The sequence below is a fragment of the Meriones unguiculatus genome, chromosome 18, assembly GCF_030254825.1.
Source record: "Meriones unguiculatus strain TT.TT164.6M chromosome 18, Bangor_MerUng_6.1, whole genome shotgun sequence".
NCBI classification, from domain to species: domain Eukaryota; kingdom Metazoa; phylum Chordata; class Mammalia; order Rodentia; family Muridae; genus Meriones; species Meriones unguiculatus.
The window spans coordinates 7904786-7927485 of record NC_083365.1 but is presented as its reverse complement, the minus strand read 5'-3'; the positions used below and the strand labels follow the sequence as shown (position 1 = coordinate 7927485).

The 22700-nt window shown below is 39.7% G+C and overlaps 1 protein-coding gene across 1 annotated transcript in view; it reads right to left on the bottom strand.

The window, feature by feature from the left end:
• Positions 1–4303: 4303 nt before the first annotated feature.
• Positions 4304–22700, bottom strand: part of Hao1 (hydroxyacid oxidase 1) — a 50332-nt gene continuing 31935 nt past the window's right edge. Inside the window, exons 4-8 of the mRNA XM_021662347.2 lie at positions 22008–22183; positions 11627–11718; positions 7104–7262; positions 6928–6997; positions 4304–4879 (exon numbers count right to left, since the gene is read on the bottom strand). Coding sequence (XP_021518022.2) covers positions 4809–4879; positions 6928–6997; positions 7104–7262; positions 11627–11718; positions 22008–22183 — 568 coding nt within the window. The 3' untranslated portion in view covers positions 4304–4808. The remainder of the gene's footprint in view (positions 4880–6927; positions 6998–7103; positions 7263–11626; positions 11719–22007; positions 22184–22700) is intronic.

Here is a 22700-nt window from a genome sequence, read left to right as displayed (position 1 = left end):
ACTAAAATATCTAGCTATTTTTATTCTTTTCTGTTGAATTTTTTGAATTCTTAAATAATTGTTTTTACCACAAAGTCAGTTTCTTCTATGTAAACACAAAATGTACATTAGCACTCATTAAATTTCCTCCCGTAATACTAGTGATTGTTGAGATTTTCCTTTTAAGATTGTTTTACAGTTCACAATTCATTTCCTTATATTTCTCGCCGTTATAATCATAAAAATCCCGATGTGTTATGGAGACGCTGGTCCATGATTCACAGCTGAGATTGGAGGGGCCTCCAGTTGAATTGTGGTTCACAGGCCCAGGCACTCAAATCTTCAACATCCTAATCCATGGCTTCCTGGCAAGCAGTCTTGACCCTCGTGCAGTGGAGGTGATAAAGAAACTTAGCATATGATGTAAAGGCCCTTTCTGTATACTATTCCATCAATCAGAGGATCTCACTGTTAGGAGCAAACACAGGCTGAACTGCAGGAGATAACAAATCAGCCCTGAAGGTAAATGATTCAGCTATGAAAGACAGGGAGGAAGCTGGACCAGGCCTTTCCCAGCCATGCTGAATCAAAGGGAAGAGTGAAATCAGGCATGCTGCTCACAGAAACCCCAACCCTCATCTCAGCATCTAGGCCTCCCCAAGTCCTGACTCTTAGAAGAATCTGGGAAAATTCAGTTGAACCTTGTCATTATCTAGGTTCAGAAATCATCCTTAGAGAAGAAAACAGGAAATGATTTGTTTGAAGAAGCATCTTTTTCTTTGCCCGTGGCAGTGTATGGACAATCAAATTAAGGAGGACAGAAGAGCTCTATTGCACAAGTTAGATTCGGATAAGGACAGGAAATTGTTTCTTTTAGCATGGATAAAAGTTTCCCATCATATAAATATATAATAATGGCCTTCTATCACTTGGGTTAACATATTCCCTAAAATAAATTGTCACCCTGAAGTCCTGAAGTCTTTCCATAACAGGCAAATGACACAGTGCACACTACAAAGGAGCACAAGGTCACTGTGTCCTCCATCATTACGTAACACGAAACCTTCAGATTTCCATACAGACTTTACCTCGTTGCTATGCAACTTACATTCAACACAGTGCACATAAATAAATTATGGGTTTTACGGAGAAGAGAAAGAATCCTTTCGTCTTCTTTGAGAACAAGCCACAACTTCCTTTCATGCTATCCTAACGCACCACAGCCCTTTCAAGCTGTTTCACAAACACCAAGGTTTGGGCCAGATAAACAATCAAATGAATAACACAGCGAGGAGACAGATGCAGTTTGCAAATGGCACGCTAAGAAACATCTGTCCCACTGTATTTAGCCCAAGAGGCCTGAGAACTGGGTACCCAAGCCTGGTAGTGAGGAGGAAGTTTATTTCACACCCACACTCTTCCAGGTAGCAGAATGTAAGCAAGCTTAAGCAAAGGAATTTCTGGAGATTTCTGTTGGCAGCCATCCCAAACTACCCAGGCCCCAGGCATGACTCTGAAGAACTATTTCAGCCATGAGAGAAACAAAGAGCTATGACAAGATGTTACAGTGAGGGGGTCTCAGTGCTGTTGAACCGGGGGTCGGCCATATCTACATAAAGCATGACCACCTCAGTGTCTTTTCTGGAAAAAGCATAAACTAATACTGTATTTGCATTAATGACAAACATAAGACACTTCCAGAAAAAAGTAAAATGGAAATAACCTGAACACCTCCACCTAGCAGTGGAAGAAGAGATCAGTATACTGTGGCAAAGCCCTATAGTGGACCGCTACACACCACAGACCAGTAAATAAAACTGATAGAGTCACCATGAATGAGGTCCACAGGGAGTAACAGAAGACCCCAAATACCCAGGCCTATTCCGTACAGTCTGCATCACTTGATGTTCAGCAGCAGTCATCAGCAATCCGTGGCCACACAGAGGTTTACTTCTAGAAGGAGGGTCCTGGGAGGATGGTGGAAGTTTGCTACATCAGCATTTACAGGGGACCCAATGGTTGTTTGAAAATGTGTTTACCAACACACTCAGTCTTTACAGCTTTACATGCTCCATGTAGGCATTTTATGCCTCAGTAAGATATAAAATAAACCAGGAAGAGTCCACTGTCAAAAGGTGCCTGGTATTTCTAGGAGGCACCTGGCCTCTCCCTACAACTCACACCCAGCAACAGGCTCGTTGAGCTGGCAGTTTAAGAAGTCACAGCAGACAGGCCCAGCAGTCTGTTTTAACACACTTCCAAGCCGTTCTGATACAGGGTATGGTTTAAAGAAGATTGCCTTGCTGCAGTATGCTCTAGATGACATGACAGACAGATATACAGCCTAAGATGTTTTTCTTCTCCCCCAAGATTTCCAAAAACTCAGAGAAAAGATGAATATTAAACAGTATGTATATACATGTGTCAAAAACTCCAGAGTACACCATGATTGTGTATGATGTTTGTGTTTGGTGTGTTTAATAATAAACTTAATTTTTTTTAAATTCAGAAACAGAAAAGACAATCACAAAATTTAATGGTAGAACTGCTGGGAAAGGATGCATAATCAATGCACTTCATTCATGCCTCAACCTTTCCTGTATCTTATTTGTTTCCAGGGGATCTGACTTCCTCTTGTAAAAAGAAGAAACAACTATATCTCTTTGGTTATGGAAAAGTTATCCAACATGGGTTTTCAGACATAGTCTAACTCTGAATACTTAAAAAGAAATCTGCATAGCATAGTTCTGAACTTACGAAAAATCACAGGAAATTTACACATCTGCAGTTATTCTCGTAATTTCAGTCTGACCTCCCTGTGGTGCCTCACTTTCTGAGCTCCTACCAGCCATACCCTTAGGATGGCATCATCCAACAATACAGCTACAGTGACTATTCTTCACTAACAGCTGATAGAATAAAATTTCTATGGTATTTGCTAGTCACTCGGGAATACTTCTCCATTGATTAACTAGAAATGACAGCATGATTTGACATGGATGTAACATCTCTTCCTTGCTTCTGGAGGAAAAGATGAATGCTAACTATCCTCATTTTTATCAGAGTAAACGACAACTTGTTTTTATCTAACAAATACATAATTTCAAAAGGAAAAGCTCTGTTTGCACTCCTATTATTTAGCAATGATCTGAGATTCAGAAGCTCATGGAGATCACAAGACAATGAATGTGATAATAAAGCAATATAAAAATCATCCTTTAAGATGGCTTCATTCAACACTCCATAATGGTTCAACAAAATTACTTCAGAAGGCACTGCAGAAAGCTCTCTTTGGAACTAAAATTAACAGCCCAGTGCTGTTAACTTCCCTGTGTCCAGGGTTCCATATTCAGAGGTATTCTCATGCTCAGGGCTTGGTGCTTTTTTGTTGTTGCCTTTGAAAAACTATCAATTTTACCTTTGAAACTGTGCCTTTTAACTGACATTCAGTGAGACAAGTGGAGTGCAGACTGAGGCAAGCATGACACGTTGTCCCTTCCGATATCCCTCCATGCCCCAGGAATAGGCTCTTGGCTGCTGGCTAAGCCACTCTGAAAATCTTGGGCATGGGTGCTGGAAGGGCAAGGTATGAGGGAGAACCACAGTCACTTATGGAGTCTTCAATTGGTCAAGTGCCACTGCTGCCCATGCCCTCGGAAGAACAGCATTAACAAGAAAGAAAGAAAGAAAGAAAGAAAGAAAGAAAGAAAGAAAGAAAGAAAGAAAGAAAGAAAGAAAGAAAGAAAGAAAGAAAAGACAACACTAACAATAATAGGCTAGGGTCAATATAAGGGGAGGAGGACTAGGGGAGGGGCATGGGGGAGGAGAGGGAGGGAGGGTGGGTTTGGGAACAGACAAAGGAGGAGGCCACAGCCAGGATACAAACTGAATAAACTGCAATAAATGATAATAAGAATTATTAATAAAAATTTAAAAAAGAAAATTACTGTAAAGAAAGGAAAAGACAACTGTTTTTTTGGCTTTCCTTCTGAGCAAGAGTTCCAAATCTTTATTCATCTTGGACCTCACAAAACATGTACTTGACCCTGAATATGACTGTAAATGAAGAGAAGTGGCAAAATCAAGAAAGGCTCAGGGGAAATTAGGAAATCAACACTTCAAAATGAGGAGACAGAGTTGAAAAATGAAAATGATTCCATATTGTCCCAAGTGGACTAGACACATCCCTTTCAAATGCAATGATTACCACAAAACATTCAGACATATCCAGACAATCGATATATGTCTAGAAATCCACCTTCAAAGAAATAGCATGTTAAAAAATGAAAAGTCTCTAGAAAAATCACAAATTACCACCATTCACTTCAATTCTACCCAGCGATATTTTTTCAACTTGGCAAATCCAAACCTCATGTTTCTCTGGGCATTTCCAGCATTTCAAAGCCCAGTGCACACTGTAAGAACCACTGTCTTAAGGAAATCTAAACACGAGGCAGGTTAATAAACAGTGAGGTCATTATCTTTCACTTCAGCACACTCCCTCCAATTCAACCAGAGGATATCTTTTGTTCCGCAGCACTTTAGCCTGCCAGCGGATGACGTTGTCTAAACACATTTTCAATGTTTTCTTTTTAACAGTTAATATATTTCCAGGATGCAAGTCCATTTCTTTCTAAAAGGTTCCTAGGACACCCATTGAAAAGTCAAAAGCAATGAACGAAAAGGGATGGCTATTTTGTTGGAGAAGAACGACACCCTTTGTATTGAAGTGGGGAGTTACAGTCTGTGGTCACCCTCTGCACAGTGTCTCTTTGTCAAGTAATACATGCTGGAAAAAAATAATACAGATGGGAAAATATTGTGCACTGTCAGATCTTGGAAACAGTCAAAGGATTTTTCCTCACCAATGTCTTGTCGATGACTTTCACATTCTGGCACCCTGAAAAAAATAATGCATACATTTAATATGAAATGAATGCAATAATAATCAGGCAGGTAATCGTTTTCCCAAGGAATGTAAAATTTGACAAATGTAAGGTTTATGATTCAAGGTAGCCTTGCCAAATCTTATGTGGCATGAGACCATTTTTATTACCTAAACAGTCCTTAATACAAAATGACTGGCACATATTTTTATTAACACAAAGAGTGTATTCTTTCTGCCACATTTAATAGACAGCCAGAGGCTGAAAGCTATTGCTTAGGATATGTCTGCAGCAAATTAAAATGTGTAGTGAGGATTCACAGAATGGCATTCTTCTCCTGAAAGTTCTGACATGCTTGGGCTGCACAGTAGCAGGGAGACAATCCATCTCGGGAGTTGTAGCTATCAGGGTGATTTGGATGTTGTGGACCACAGAAAAGAGGTCTCACTTCACCTTCAAATGCCGGAAGCTGGTAATTCACTTGGCACTTCCCCTCCCCCACAGCTAACTGTCAAACTCTAAGTAATGCTCAGTAAACACAGGACTTACTAACTTCTTTTAACAAACATTTATTGTTTGTGTGCCAGGCACCACTCTAAACACTGTAAGCCCTGCAATGAGATAAAAGATGGAAAGATCCCTGGTCACACATTTTATATTTTAGAGAGGAAACACAAAATACTCAATGTGTGTTGTTTTAAAAGTAAGTTATGTGACAGATGACTTATGAGCAGTGATGGGCTCTAAGGAAAAAGAACAGGGACAGAAGTCTGGAATACGCAGAAGGGTGATCAGTCAAGGTGGTCCTTCTGTAAGTGATAAATGTACATAAAAAGCTTGGACAGTGGAGGAACCTCTTCACACAGACATCTGGTGGGCATCAAGGAAGGAGAAAGATCCATCACAGAGGCCATGAGGCTGGTGTTTGTCTGATAATCAAGGAACTAAAGATACAAATGAAGCTTCAGTGCTGTAATAGGGACGGCAGCAGTGACAGCTGTGACTAAAAGTGTAACAGGAAACAAGGGCCTTGGAACTACTGCAAAGGAGTTCAACATCTGTGCTAAGTGAATCCAGAGTCATAGGAGGGTTCTGATCACAGGATCATGAGCTCAGTTAATATTTTAAGTAGCCCCCATGGCTTCTGTGATCAAAAGAGACTGGGAGAAAGCAAGCAAACTTGGAGAGGCAGACTTCCAATACCCACTGCCAGAGGAAAGGAATAATGGGACAATCAGGTGGCGGCCATGGATATGGTGAAGGAGGTCAGATTCGAATGATGTTGAGATGAGCCACCCCTCTGAGTGTCAAGATGTAAGAGAAAAGGCCAGTCTTGAGAGTGTGAGAGGGAGCATGCGGAGCTCATGTAATAGAGATGTAAGTATGGGATCTAGCCAGGTAGAGTTTGACTTCCTCCTTAGTCTAGGATAGAACTGACTGGCCAGGTGAGTCTATGCACTCCTGCTTCAAGACATGCGAAAAAGAATGGTGCTGTCTTTGACCCGTTCTTGGTCACCAAGACATCCCTGTGGGGACTAGCAAAGCTGAAGGAGAAGTGGCGTAGGCCTATGAACAGTGTAGCACCCCAATCTAAGTGCCATGCCTCACAGCCATAAACATAAAGCCAGGTACAAATTCAGTGTCCCAAACAATCTATTTCCCCACCCCCCTCAAATCTTAACTCCTCCAAGGAGCCTGGCCTGAAGCTCACACAAAACAGGAAAGTGTTAGGTGAAAAATAAAACGTTCTGTGGCTTGATTCTGGAGCGTTCTGCATGGGCTCATCTTTCCAGTGCCTGTTCTCTAGTGATGGTGCCGTGTTGGAGGCTCTGGGATCTTTAGGAGGTAGGGACCAGACAGTGGGAGTAGACACTCAGGCCAGGCCTTCCAAGGTTATAACTCAGCCCCTAGTTCAGTTTCTGCCATGAGCTCCACAATGTTTCAGCACAGCAATGGACTGAAAGCCTCTGAAACCATGAGCTCAAGTAAGTCCTTCTTCCAGTACTTTGGTCTTTCAGTTACCGTGTTGTGACAACACACATGCAGTCGTGTTAAGCCTTACCACTCAGAGCCATGGCCAGCCGCAATTCTTCCTTCAGTATCTCCAGGACATGTTGAACACCTTTCTCCCCCTGAATAAGTAAAAGATGTTAAGACATTAGGTCAACTAGTCGGGTTCTAGTCATTTATTGCGCTATTGTGGGTTTTATTTCTGTAGGTGTTTTCTTGACCAGTTACCTGGAAAGCCAAGCCCCAGATGACAGGCCTCCCCACAAACACAGCCTTGGCTCCCAGAGCTAAAGCTTTGAGGACATCAGTGCCTTTCCTCACACCCCCATCCAGGAAGACTTCTACCTTCCCGTCCACAGCCTCCACAATTTCTGGCAGGGCATCGATCTAGGGAGAGAAGAGGGACAATGTAATGCTGCGTACAAAATTCTGCCCATCTTCACTTCAAATGACTTCAGGTTCATTCAACTAAGGCTCAGACAGAAAAGAGATAAGTAGGCTTAAGGTTGATGGTGGGATCATTTCTCCAGGAAGAACAAGTCAATTTGGAATTGAAAACCTTCTATATTTTCAAAGTCCAGTAATAGTTTTCTATTTCTGATATTCAAATGCAAATATTATGTCTAAAAAACACACATAATTCTCAATCACTTGATCTTATATAGCTCCCTCTTCTATGAAAGTAAATGAAGTGTCTTACTGGTATAAATTATTCTTGATATTATTTACTGGAAATTAATATAAATGCACATTAGATGTTGTAAGCAGTGATCTATAAGACAAACAAGCATGGCTCCTCTGATTTCCTCTAACACACTTTACATCCAGATATATAACTGTTTTACAGTTATCTCACTCACTCCCTGTTATAGGAATATGACCCTGTGGGTCTTGAAGGTCCCCATCTTCATTGTCAATTGACAATAGGTTTAGTTTACCATAGAGAAAACAAAAAATGTCATAGGGGTTAGGTGGTGGCTTATGATTTTCTTCCTGATCCTCCATATTCCTCCAAATGCATTGCCTTTCCAAGACATCTGCATAGTTTCTCCCATGAAAACAGAGTGTACTTACCCACTCCTTGGCATTGGTTTTGGCTCTATGGCCCACTTTGGCCAATCACATGTAAGCAGAGGAGGTAGAGAGCCATTTCTGGCCACAGACCTGAAGCTATGTCAAGCATTTTGCTTACATTTGTATTTCTGCCATTTGTCATGAGATAGGTGTTCCCAAGTCTTGTTTTTTTTTTGACTGTGGGGTCTAGGGAGAGTGGAGGCAAAATTGTCTGACCTAAACCTTATAGCACAGACTGCAGGCTAATCCCAAGCCTGAATTAGAAGAACGCAGTAGTTGGATTATTCAAGGGAACAATTGCCAACTTAAATCACTGGCTTTTCCCATACATCCACAGTAGTAGGTGACACAAGTGGCTCATTAGGTATAGGTAAAAATTTATAGAAAGGATCCATATTTGTCCCAAAACGTTTTGAACTGAAGTAAAGTCCTGACTCCATTTACGTTTGCTGTGAAAGCCACCACACACTTAGACGGCACTTTTTCCAGCAATGATTGTGCTGAAATCACTCAAAGGCTTTCCCACTTCACTCCTCGAAGTTTAGTAGCTGAACTTAAATAGAGTTTTATGTAAAAGGCTGAAAAGCAAACACAGCTACAATGTGGAGGAAGTGGAGGCAGCTGTTGGCAAATGGCCCCTAAATGTCTGGCAGGTAGCATGATTTTCCCCTTTCCCTCCTGGCTTCCAAGCCTTGCCAAACATGCTTCGGGTCCATTTACATATGTTCCCTTACCTATCCATAGTCCCCCTTTTACATTCAGGCGAGTTACATCAACATATAAACGCTACAATTTCCAAGCCATGATGCAAGCCATAATTAAGCATATTTCCCCATTTGAAACCAGAACCAAAGAAAAATATTAGCTAGCTTGGGTTCAATACACATTTTCAAAGTCACACAAATCAAGTCTGTTTAGGTTATTTCCAGTGCCTAACCTGGCCTAGAAATACACTAATAAGGACACTTAAGATATGAATCCTGGAATATAAAACAGAGCCTGCATTTGTGTCTCTGTGTCTTGGGCAGGTACGTCCCATCCAACGCTGAGTGATTCTAACTTCCCTCTCTTCCCAGAGCTGCAGTTTCACAGGCACACATTACATAAAATAACGTGATCTGGGCAGACTGAATAAATAAACTGAACCGACCAGCCCACTAGGTGAAGTCCTGTTTACATTTCCATTTTTACTTTCCTACACATTCATATAGCATTCATTGCTCCTCTCTTGAAGATGGACACCCAACTGTTTCAATGAAAGAAGCTGAACATTAAAGATGCTGCTGCAGTTTGAGCAGAGGAAACTGAGTCCCAGCTGCTGCTGCCAATATTCCCTCAGGCACCGCGTCCCACACCCCACCAGGGGTTCTACACAGTCCCAACATCACTGGCCCAGAGATTTAGCAAGACCCATAATGGCTCTGGTGATTTCCCTTTCTCTCTTCAGTTCATAGTGGGATCATGCTCCCTTGGGCATCCTTAGAGGAATCGGGCTGGAGATCTGAATTGTGGTTAGAGGTCACCAGTGGAGTAGAGAGATTTTAACAGTGTGTCAGTTCTGAGCCTAGACTTGGCGTGACTCCTTAGGAAACCTGCCCTTTCATGAAAACAAACCAAGCGGATACACTAAGAGATGTGAGTCAGTGAGATTATTCTACACCAGGCTGGTCTCCTGCTGAAGCAACTGACTCCATGCACCCAGGACTGAGCCAAGCCAACAGCATAACCAAGGGCCTCCCAGTTCTCAGGCCAAAATGCTACTTATAATTGTGGGACAAAAATAAATTAGAGTTATTTCAGCCAGCAAGTTCCAATTTGTTTTTATACTACAAAAGCCAGTTACTGTATCAAGTACTCCTCAAGGGAGAGACATATAAAGCATCCTTTTATTTTAAATTTTATTTTGTATTTTTGTGACACAGGTGCTAGACATTTAATTTAGGGTCTCCTCTATGCTAAGCAAGCATTCTGCTACTGAGCTCCACCTCTAGCTCCAGGGACACCCTTTCAAAACCTGTCTTCGATGGTACAGAACATGCCTAAGGACTCAATTTGAGGGTTAATAACTTACCGGCATAGACACTTATGCAGTGCAAGTGCTTGGCAGATGAGAAATGTACGGTGGAAAGGACCGTTATATCTGTAAGGCTGAAGTAGTTTGGGTCTAGTTGGCATCACATAAAATGCAAAATTGAAAAAATAATAAAAAGAGAATGATCCAAAGACTCATACGAGCCAGAAACTAATGTGTCAAGATGAACAAAAGTTAAGTTCCCAGTCCAGAAACTGAAGGAGCAAGTACTTCTCCACACTGGGGAACACTCTGAAGTAGAGAAATGCAGAGCTGAACATTCTTTATAGAACCAACAAAATACCTGGAGAGGTTCAGGAAGAAAAGTCTGAGCGGCTTGCTGCTCCTCCTCTCACACATTACAGGAGACAAGAAAGTAACTCAAACCCAAGCTTCCTACTTCAAAATCCCTCCCATGATGTCATACTGTGCCTGTGCCCTAGCCTCTGGCACAACCAAGTCTGCAGGACAGTAGGACCTTCTATGCGTCCACTGTAAAGGCTGATCCACAGCCTCCTTTTAAGCTCTTGACTGCTCACCTCAAAACCCAAACACCAAAGGGGGAAAACATCATTTGCCATAGACTCAGTGCTTTCTTACATTTCTCTCATCATGGGCCTTAAATTTGCTGTAAGCATGAGGCAAGGCTTAGCCAGGAATCTCCTCTCATGCGCACAGCATGCAAAGGGGGCGGTTATTGTTTTTTCAACAGTCCCTGAGACCACAACTCAAAAAGCCCTTTTAGATAAATTTCCATATTTCCTTGGTCAGAAGGAAAGAAACCACACCGTTTAGATAGTTTCCCTTTAAAATGTAGTTAGACTTGATTTCAGAAGATTTATAGTTTATTTTTAGAAAACAAACTTAATTTGGCCTCACACTAAGTCTATGTCTTCGTGCACAAGTGAGGCATAAATCTGGGCAAACACTCTGAGTGGCAACCAACGTCTCCACCCTGAGTTAAGGAGGGCATCACTTTCCCCTTCTTTTTACCTTCAGGGAACATTTAATATCAGCCAGACGCTGTGTGTGTGTTGGGGGGCAGGGGAGCTAAGGCTACGTCAGACAGGGCTCACCACCTCTGCTGTAAGATTCTAAGTCTTGGGCAGTTAATCCCACTGACTTGGTTTGTTGTGCCACTCAGTACTTGGGGAAACACTCTGTGAGCACCCTGTGCACACTAGTGCTTCCTGCTGTTTGCACCCTACCAGAAAACTAACCCAAGTGATCTGCAGGCTCAGCCAAATCACCCGGCTGGTTTGACAGAACAGTAATTTACTAAGTTATTCCTCCCCAGAGGCTTTGTGTCCCAACAGTTGTGCATCTCTTCCTTTTTTTCAGATCTCCTCTGAATCTTCTCCCTTCTTAGATAACACATCTGGTATACTTGGTGCTGTCAAGAGAACAATTCCTGTCTTAACAACCGGCAAGGGCTCTCTATTCGGGAGTTTATAATAAAATAGACACATTGGTCTTTTGGAAAATGATTGTATTTGTTAATACACTGAAAACCTTATCTCTCTCATACACACACACATACAAACACACAAACACATACAAATGATTAAAAACAGAAATACATGGGAAAATCCCAGTGGGAACTCACGGTAGCAGGCACCCCATCAAGTTGTCTTGCCCCATGATTGGACACCAAGATCCCATCCACACCATGTTTAATGGCTTCCCTGGCATCATCAGCTGGAAAGAACAAAACAGCGTCCTATGGAAACAGCCGGTTGACAAAAGGCTTGGACTTCGGATCTCCACCATCCTACTGAAGGAAGAGACCTCACTCCCACCTGCCGTGTTTAGTACGCCCACCATTAAAACGCAACCAATCGTTACATTTAGAATGTCAGTGGTAGTTTCTCATCCAAAGTCAACAATCAGAACAAAAGTTAATTATGCGGTAGAACTGTGAGTACATGGTAAATTACCATAAATAAAAAATTTATCTCTGTAAAGATATAATCTTGCTAACTTATTTATTTGTTATGTAATCTTTTATTACCTCTCTGAGAATTCCATACAATGTGTTTTGGTCATATCCACCCCCCTCCACCAACTGTTCCCAAGTTCTTCCTCACCTCCCTACCTGCCGACTTTTCCTTCCCTCCCTACCCTTTTTTTCCACCAAGTCCAGTTTGTGTTGACTATTGACTGGGCATGCATCTCATCACGGAATGTGGTCCCTATACCAAGTATCTCATCATTAAGGAGAACTTACTGTCTCTGTTAACTACATTTTTAAGGTTTATTTGTTGGTCGGCTGGTGTTTCCGTGTACGTGTGTGTGCTCGCGTTACTTTAGGTGCATCACATCAACGAGGTCTCCCAGGAAGGGCAAAGGGAGTGCTGTTGACTCTCCGGGAACTAGAGGTCCAGGTCTGAACTCATGTCCTCTTTAGAAACAGTAAGCCCAGAGACATCTTTCCAACCCATATTAGCTTTCTTTAATTCATAAAAATAACATCTTTCCATTTAGCGGAACTATCGCCCTACAATATGGGAAATAAAACAGTAATTATGTGGCAAGCATTATCACAGCAACCGCCAATGAACACATCTATTCCAAACAATATTTAATACATAGGTGTTTTAATTTCAGTAACTATTTTGTTATGTTTGTTGTAAATTAAATTTCTCTCCGTAGAATAAAATATAAATATGTTAAAATTATAAATAATTCACTAATTGTGCTTCAACTATATTGTTTCTAAAAATCCAGTTTTAAAACAGATTAATTTTTTGATCTGTTAACATGATTGTTAAATTTTATTTTCTAAGCCACTATTTCCAGGATGTCCCCATTTTGTTATCTCTCAAATGCAATATTAAGTAAAACCAATATAATGTTGTCCTAAAAATCAGACTTTGGAGAACTAAGCAGTTAGATGCAGATAATGCACTTATCTATCAACTCAGTAATGGAGATCAAAGGCAGCCTTAATTAAGGATAAGTATAAAAGCTGCACAAAAATTTGTAATTCTGAAGGTTTTAATGTTTGTGTGCTACACCACTTTCCACTCTATGTCATAGAATACTAAAATTGAAATATTTTAATAATGATAGTGCTACCATTCTTTTTAAATTATGGGTACATGTTGACCAATGTGTTTTGGTCTGAGTATCTCTGGTCTCTCCAAATTCTTTTGAAATCTTGATACCTGATATTATAGTACGTTGAGATGGAATCTCTGTAGGTAAATAGGATCGGATATGTTCATGAAAGTGAAACACAATAAAGAGATATTTTCTTTTACTTTATTTTCTTCTTGAGGGGAGATTGCAAGGTTAGAGAGGGGACACAAAGAGATGGAGAGATGATTGAGATTGGGGTGCATGATGTAAAAGTCATAAAGAATCAACAGAAAGCTAGAGAGAGAAAGAGAGAGAGAGAAATTTCCTTATAAGAAGTTCTGCCTTCTTGTCTCTGCAGAAAGAGATGAGGTGAGTTTTCATCAGAAACCATCTATGCTGAGCCTTCACTCCCATCCTCTGCAACCATAAGAAAAATTTCTGTTGTATATAGTATTTTGTTGAGCCTAACACTATTATCATTTTGACTATTAGTACTCCCAGTGAGTATTCAAGATTCCAAATTAAGAATTGCTATGACCTGGAGAATCATCTTCCTTCCCCAAGGTTGAAATCAAGGAAAGTAAAGCCATGTAACAAATAGCAATGGTCAACCCAACCCAAAAAAAAAAAAAAAAAAAAAAAAAAAAAAAAAAAAAAGCATGTGAACAACGCTAAATGACCTCAGCAAGTTGTACTGTAAATTGTTTGTGTGTGTGAGTGTGTGTGTGTGTGTGTGTGTGTGTGGCTAGTTTTATGTCAGCTTGACACAAGCTAGCTTTGTTTGCAAATGAGGAGCCTCAATCCAGATAGGCATGTAGGACGTTTTCTTGATTGATGTCTGACGTGGGAGGTTCTCGTTTTTGTGGCTGCTGACACCCCTCCCAAGGGATTCTGGAGTGCATAAGAAATCAGCCAGCCATGGGAGCAGCCAGGAAGCAGCATCCTCCATGGCCTCTCATCAGCTCCTGCCTCAGCTTTCTGCTCTCTCTTCCCTTCATGGCGGACTATGATGTGGAACTGTAGGCTGAAATATACCCTCCTCCCCAAATTGCTTTTCGGTCGTGGTGTTTTATAACAAAAGTAGAAACCTTAACTAAAATGTGTGTGTGTGTGTGTGTGTGTGTAGAGTATTACTAATTAAAGAAAAAGAGGCCATGTATTTGAAAAAAAGATCACAGGGTATATAGAGAGATGAAAATAAGGGGAGAAATTATGTGATTACATTACATATTTATGAAATAAAAATAGAAGAACCACTGTAGCTTCTCAAAAGAATAAAATAAAATTAGCAAGTATAAGCTGTGATTGACAGCCCCAAGATGTTTTATAAAGAGGAATTATATATTTTCTTTTCATATGAGTGACTGATTTAAATTTATTCTTTTGATGAACTTAAGAGTTCTAACTGTTTGACATCACTGGAGCAGTCCTCTCAGTGTAACTGGAGTATTATTTACTAAGACAGGTTATTGGAACTGATGAAAGCTGTTAATCTTTTGAACAGAAAAGAGGAAAAATTTCATCTGCTCATAATTTAATTACTTTAGCTATACTGTTTCATTTTTAAGAAGAAATCTTTTGAACTTGGGGAGATAAAAAGATTTAAGGATGGCTTCCATCATCAGCCATTTCTACACTGCATTTTACTGACTGATGTGGGAGGTCCCCAGACTTACGTACTTCAGTGCATGACCTGACTTTCCTCTAGTTTTAATTGTCTTTCTTTTGTTACAATTTTTAGGAGACATTGGTCCAAAATCTCAAACCTTTCCATTATTCTACCTAACTCCTTTGAGTTCCCCTATCTTCTCCCTTGAAGCAGCCTCCCATAGCCCTCTGCCTACTTGCATTGCTTTGCAGTGGTTAATCTCTGGCCTCACTGCCCACCTCCATTCTTCTGTTTTCTCTGCTTTGAATCTCTTACAAACAAATGGATGGAAACCCTCATTAGGGCTATGGCTTTGTTTGTAGTCCTCTCATGCATGGCTGCCCAAAACCAGATCAATGAGAAGCAAACTGGCAGTCCTTGACTGATCCCTCTCTGTGATCAATATATGAGCTGTAACACTCAAGGTGGGGCAATTTTTTTTTTGCCCCATCTATAGAACCTTACAGATGTTTTTCTTTTTAGATGGAAACCATTGTTTACCTGAGGACAGATGACAGTTAGGTCTATAGTCCTTCATAATAAATTTTCTCTCTTTATATCCATTTTATTTCTCTGTCAATTCATCTGTGATAAGCTATGATTTTTTCCCTTGATCTAATGATTTACATCATCAAAAATCAGAACTTGTCTGCTTTTAACAATTCCTTCCTGTCCCTTCCTTATGCATTTTCTATCTAAAATATATGTCTGTTGGTTAATTAATATTTTAGAGTCATCTGCACATCTCTCATCTACTTAACTATAATGTCTCATTGGTTTTGTTTTTCATTGTTATTTTATACTTTAGAAAATATCCCTGACTTTCGTCAGAACTACTCAACAATTTCCTTTGTAGTTTCGGGTACCACTGTTTCAGTATTTCACACCTCTTTTTAATGTTCTACTTTTTTTTCTCCTAAGCAACTCAGAAGTCAGGCAAACAGCTCAATACATGAAGCATTTGCCACATATGACCAAGGATCAGAGTCTAAGTCCTTGGAACCCATGTAAATGCCAAAGGGGCATAGTGACCCATCCTTAATCCCAGGAAGCAGATGGATACAAATTCTTCTCAGTAATCTACCTAGATTACCTGGATATAAATCTATGCATCTTATTCAGTAAAACTTTCTGTGATGATGGAAAGGTTCACACAGATATGACATAGAGATATTTAACTCTGGAAGAAATATAGTCTATCCAGTAAATGGTACTGCTGATACTTGGAATCCACCATAGAAGAATAAAATTAGATCCATATATTCTACCCTGATGCAGAAAATAATTCAAAGAGAATAAAAGCCCTTAATTTAAAACATAAACACTAACCTGAAACAAGGAAAGACAGAAACACCATTTTAAATATAGGCACAGATAAAGATTGATGAACAGACTTCAATTGTACAGGAAAAAGCCAAGGAATTAACAAATGGAACTACATGAAATTATAAAGTTTCTATACAACAATGGAAATGACAAATATAGTAGGAAAAGACCATAGAATGGGAGAAAATATTTGTCAGCTAAATTTCAAATTGCATGTTAATACCTAGAATACATTTTTTAAAAAACTGAAAAGTGTAAGTACTGTGAGCTAGAAAGATGGAGCATCATTGGACAGGGCTGGCTGCCCCTCCAGAGGACCTAGGTTAGATTCTGAGCACCCACTGACAACTGTCTACAACTCCGGTTCCAGGAGATCTGACCTTTAGTCTTGCCTCTGCAGGAACTGTATGCATCTATACAAGCACACACCTATACACATAAAATAAAATTCTAATTATAAACAAATAATTATTTTTTACCACACAAACAAAACTACCAGTCAGTATAGCCTAATGGAAGGAAGTGACTTTTCTCAAAATAACACAAATGGTCAATAAGTATTTTATATTATTCAAAACATTTAGCCAACAGGAAAATGCAAATCAGCACTACTTGGTAAGTAGTCAAACAGATTATTGTCAAGAAAACAAAGGAACATCTAATGCTGAAGAGGATGCAGGGAAGTAGAAAGACTCATTTGTTGCTAGGGGGAGTGAATACTAATGCAGACCCATAGAAGCAAGTTGTGGAGACCTCTCAAAACTAAAGAGAACAATTGGAAGCACCAGGCGAGCCAGCTAAGCCACTCCTGGCTCTATCTCCAATCACACAGATATCTGCACACCCATGATGACTGCTGCTATATTCACAAGAGCTGAGAAAAAGAACCAACCTAGCTGTTCACCAATTTATGACTGAATAATGAAAACCTAGTACATATACACAATGAAATTTTATTTAACTACAGAGAAAAATTAAAATTTCATGAAAATGAGTGGATCAAAAAATAAGTATTAATTAAGCAAGGTAACTTAGAATTACAAAGATAGACACGTGTGTTTTCTCTCTCAAGTGCAAATGATGGCTTTAGTGTTCACATCTACATATCTATGTGGATATAGACCACAAAAATAGAAAGAAGAGCATGAGAACATAAAAAGGGAGGTGCTAAGGAAGAGAAGAAAAGGAATAGACTATATATGACAGAAGCAGAAAAGAGGATGCTGGACATAGGAGGGTAGAAAGGAGGCAAGGGGTTTGGGGGAGAAAATGGGAAAAGAGGCCCAACAGGTTCAAATTGGGTTCTGAAATGCTGAAACTCAATAACTTGCCTGCTAACTAAAAATTAAAATGAAAAGGAACTGGAATGTGGGCTCCTGACTTGGCAACTGGAATTCCATCGTGATCTTTACTAATTCATGTAGCCACCTGTGGCCGGCAGACGCCACACACTTGACATTGCAGTGTGTAATTAGGAGATGGTATGGCATGATGCTAGGTGTAGCTAAAATCTACCTGACATGCTGTATCTGCCTCTGGTTATCTAGCTATCAAACCAAACGTATAAAAAACCAAGTAATATTTCATAAGGCCAGAGCTGAGCATGTGCGCAGTCCTTCCTTTCCTTTAAGTAGCTCATCTGCTGTTGCTCACCTTCTGTGTGTCAGTGTCCTAAGCCACCGGCTGAGCACAGTCATGCACACTCTATGTGTGTGTGGAGTGAAGAAGTTGGGTGCTGAGAAGGTGCCCAACACACGTTGGACCCTCAGATAGATATGAACTGCCATTTTTATTTTCTTAGGATGAAAAGGAGTAAGAGTTTCTCAGATGGGCAGGTTGAGAAAGTGGGGAAAGATTCATTTTTTGAATGCTTTGAAACAAGGAAGTTATACCTTAGTCAAGATATGATTGGAAAGGCTCTTCCATTTGAAGAAATGATACTTAAAAGAAAAATTGTCAGCATTGAGATGTTTGAGAGTGAGTTTCCATATTCTCTAGACATTGTGGGGTTGTTGGGAAAATGGAGAATGGCTTGCTATGACAGGAATATGAGTTTGTGAAACAGGAAGAAACATGACCAGATGATCCTATTTGTTAACTGTTTTGAAACTTGCCTATAAATTTGTGTTTTAATTTTTAATACAATTATTTATTTTATAACCCAGACCAGAGAGCTATTTAAAGGATTACAATGTTCTAGTTCAGCAAAATATTTCTACATTCTTGGCATTTCCACAAATCCTCAGAGAACGTGATGTGGCATTCCGTATTTGTGCTTTGCCCTTAAGTTAGCTGAGTGTTTAAGGAAGACAATGGTCAGTGGGTAATACACTGTGTGATTTCATAATCATGTACAACTTTCCCTATTTAAGTTGCCAAAGCCAAATTCAAATCTACTAGAGCCAATCTCAAGCACCATGGGCCACAGTAACTGTCATAAGTTTAAGAAACTGTTGTGGACTCCTGTCCCCTCCAGGTCCTTCCATCCTTTCCTCCCACTTTTCTACAAGACTCCTTACACTTCACCCAATATTTGGCTGTTGAGCCTCAGCATCTGTTTAGATGTGCTGTCGGCTGTCTCTGATGTGGACTCTGTTGTCAGCTTTTTGATCACTTCTCCCTGTAGGGTTGCCTCTCCAGTCCACAGAAGAAGAGGTTGTTCTCAGTCCTGATTTGACTTGATGTGCTCAGGTGGGTTCTCCTCTGTTCTGAGAAGAAGAGAAGGAAAAATAGGGGGAAGAGGAAGGGAACAGTGTGGGACCAGGAGGACAGAAGGGAAGGGACTACAATGGGGATATAAGTAAATTAATAAATTAATTTTTTAATAGAACTAAAATATTTAAATATGTGTTAACACTTCTGAAAACAATCCAGGGATATTCTTTAAGAATTTTTAACCTAGTGTATGTGAAAAGATTTAATTAGACAAGTGTTTCTCCAAAACAAAAACTCATAACAAAAGTGAAAAAGAACCAGTTTAAAACAGAAACTTTCAGAAGCATTATGCCTTTGCTCAAACATGTTGTTTGTTTATTAGCGTGAGTTCTAGTGAAGATGAAATCCTGTCTAAAGCATATGCTTGGGCCTTTTTTAATGTTCTCCCAGGGCATATTTTAACCACAGCAACAGATTACATCTCACATGCCAATTTGCATTCATTAAAATGCAATTCTTAAAATGGTAGTAAGGGCGGAGGCTTGCTAGAAGAGCACCCCATAGTTTCACATTCCTGCAAACATAATCTCTGCTCTTCGGCTAAAAGTAAAACTAAAAGGAAGGAAAGGAAAAGAGATTTTCTCGGTTCATCCATGTGACTTCTGGGTGAAACCAGTGAAGTGATGAGAACTGGACTTCCCAACTGCCTTAGCTCTTCCTCCCAGCCCAGGCTGAGCATATGTGTTATTTGATACAGTTGTTGTCATGGAGATGATTTCTGTTTGATAAATAAGTGAAATAAACAGTTACAAGGAAAACTACACAGCATAAACTTTACATGTATGAATAACTTCCTTTCAAACTACTCTCTTCATCTTGTGGTTTGAGCTGTCTAATTTGATAGACTCGTTGTTTTCAATGAGTAAAATGTAAGATGCTTCATATATATATATATATATATATATATGAAATACTGTGAAAGCCTGAAGAAGTGAGGAAGTGAGCCAGGTGATTCACATGGACAAGAAGAGAGGTAATAATGATGAGGGATAAAGTGGAGACAACCCCAGGTACACAGATTCCAAGCTATGGCTCCAGATGTGGAAGTGGTGTTCAATGGGCTTCTTATTATCAGACCTAATTCAGTAGATTTCCATAGTATGCCTTAGGATGAAGCTGAATGAAATGTTATAAGTTGAGAATCTAAACCTGTGAAGTCAGCTAAGTGAAAGGACTTCAGAAATGACCCTGTTACTTCATCCGTACCCTTTTTAATTGAGTCAGCCTGGGAGCTAAAGTGAAATTTCATTCATCCTCGTGTATTCAAACCAGTTCCTCTAGGATCAGTTGCATTAATCTTCTAATGACTTGCACATGCTGAGTCTCTCACTGGCGTTATTCTAAATCTACACACAATCAGCCTATGCAATAGCTTACTCCCTGACTTCAGGACGGCTACCACACGTGGAGTCAGGGCCACCTCACAAAGCTTGAATGAATTAGGATGCTAACCCTTCCTTAGGTATTTCCTTAGTATGAGTTGCAAATTACATAAATTGTTACCCACAGCTGCTTTAGTCTACTAGTGTTTCCGCCTGAAATAATCTGACCTTCTGATACCATGGCAAAACTCAGCCATCAACTTCCACCCTGAAATGGAATTATTTAACCTACCTTTAAAATTGCCTGATACCCCTCTGTAACTACGGCAGCCTGCACAACAGATTTCTATCTCACCCTCAGCATATTCTCTATTTTATTCTCCTCCCAAGGCCTGTTCATATGTCTGTTTCCTGAAAAAGACATTTATAAATTTGGCCAAGGACATCAAGTTGTTATATTTCCAAAGTCAGCACAAAGCCAACATAATGTATGTGAATGAATAATTGAGTGGATGAATGAATGGCACAGGGCCTCCAGGGTGAAGTTCTTTGGTACCCTTTGTTGAGTATGGCTATAAAAATTAGTGCTAATAGTCATGACTGATAAGGTAAATGCAGTTGTCACTTAAAGCTGTGTGTGAAGCAAGATACACACTGAATTAGGACAGTGCTCAATAGGGAAGATGGACCTTTTATTTTTAATTCAAAAGCAGAAATTAAGGCTGAGCTCTGTTTAAACACTTCTCCATTACTCCAGAGTTGCAGTGGGCTCATATTTTCCTTTGGCTTTTGTGAGCTTCACTTTTACGTAAATAAGATTCAGAATCAAAGTAGCTGACAGGCCCAGAGCTTTAGAGTAGGGATACATGACGTCCCTGTACTCCAGTTAAAGCTGTGTCTTAAGATTCTAAGTTTTCATTCTAAAACCTAGTTAGATTCTAATTTCAATTTCAATGTTTCTTACTCATACACCTAAACATATTTGGGGTAGTTTCTCTAGTACCATACTTTTTTTTAAAAAGTTGTTTGAAGTATTTTTAAAGGCAAAAAGACATTTCCATGAGTGAACACACTGTACGGTACTGTCATTTTTGTAGTTTTGTAGTTTCTAAGGGAATTTGAATACATGTAAGTGCTGAATTCAGAGCCAGTTTTCTTAATGTCCATAGCTTAATATCTCAGAATTTTACAATCTTTACCAACTTCCAAAGAGAAATTCTGTAAAGTCTGACACATTCAAAAATTAGTCTGAGTCATGGGAAGGAAAACAATAAAAAGAGAAAAGCCTCCTGAAGTAGGCCTGGCACAGCTTTGGAGTTTCTCTTTGTCCTAAGATAAATTACTATTGCCTTCAGGTAAAGCAATGAACTCATGATGTTCTGTTTAGGTTCTGTGAAGTCCAGTGACTCAGTAACAGCTCCAAAATAAGGTCACGACGTTCCAATATTTGAGGAAAAGTCACTTCCTATTTAGTGAGAGTCCAACTCTGTTTCAGAATATTACCTACAACCAAGAGATTTACTAAAACCAAAAGAGAGAATTGGATGTCCAGAGAGATTGGAGAGATAGCTCAGTAGTTAAGAACACTGAAAGCTCTTGCAGAAGACTCAGGCTTTGTTCCCAGCATCGACAGTGGCTAACAACTGCCTATATGATCCATATATCCATAGGATCTGATGGCCTCCTACTACCTTTGCAGGCACTACACATATTAGTGTACTATAGACATGAAGGCATATGCATTTTCATAAATGCTTTGAGAGAGAACCAGGAGCTGAAAAATCTTCCAATCTGTAATATATTTTTCTATAAGTTACTCTTTCTTAAAAGCTGCCTTGACCTTATTCATAAATGATCATCAAATCAGTATGTAGCAAAGTAGAGAAACAACAAACCTCTCAAAATGCCCTTTACAACAATAGGCAGCGATGTCAATCGTCTGAGCCAGTTAATATCATCCCAGCTGAGAGATGGGTCTATGGCTTGTGCCACATATTCAGCAAGTCCACTGTTGTCTCCAAAATTCCCCTTAGGAGAAAATGCCAAATCACTGGTTTCAAAGTTTTTCATCCTAGAATAGATACATAAAATGGGAATTAGAGACAGCTTTAAAAAGTGCCCCTTTCCAATAAATTATTCAGTCACATAGAGGTTGGCTTCCACAGATCTTCTAGAGTTTGATATAGGGGTGTACTCTAACCATGGCCATCCAGTAATTTCAACTGGCCACCTAAAGCTTGCTTTACATGTCTGTGTTTATTCAGACAAATCAGTCTTGAGGATCAATATGTGGCCATGTTCAAACATTTCCTGTTTAAGCCAGTTTACAGCTACAGACAATAGACCGGATGCTATTTTCTGCCAGCTATGCAAATTTAGCATAATAGAAAACATTTGCATGGTGCTTTATGGTTTAAAAAGGCCTTTTATATACTCATATTTGCACATTTCTTTCCTTAAAAAATCTTTCAGAAGGTAACATTGAATCACTACAATTCCGGTTTTATATAGAACTCAAGTGCAGAATGAGATGACCAAAACTAAAAGTAGCTCGGACATTATTTTGGATCTGACCTGGGTCATTTGAC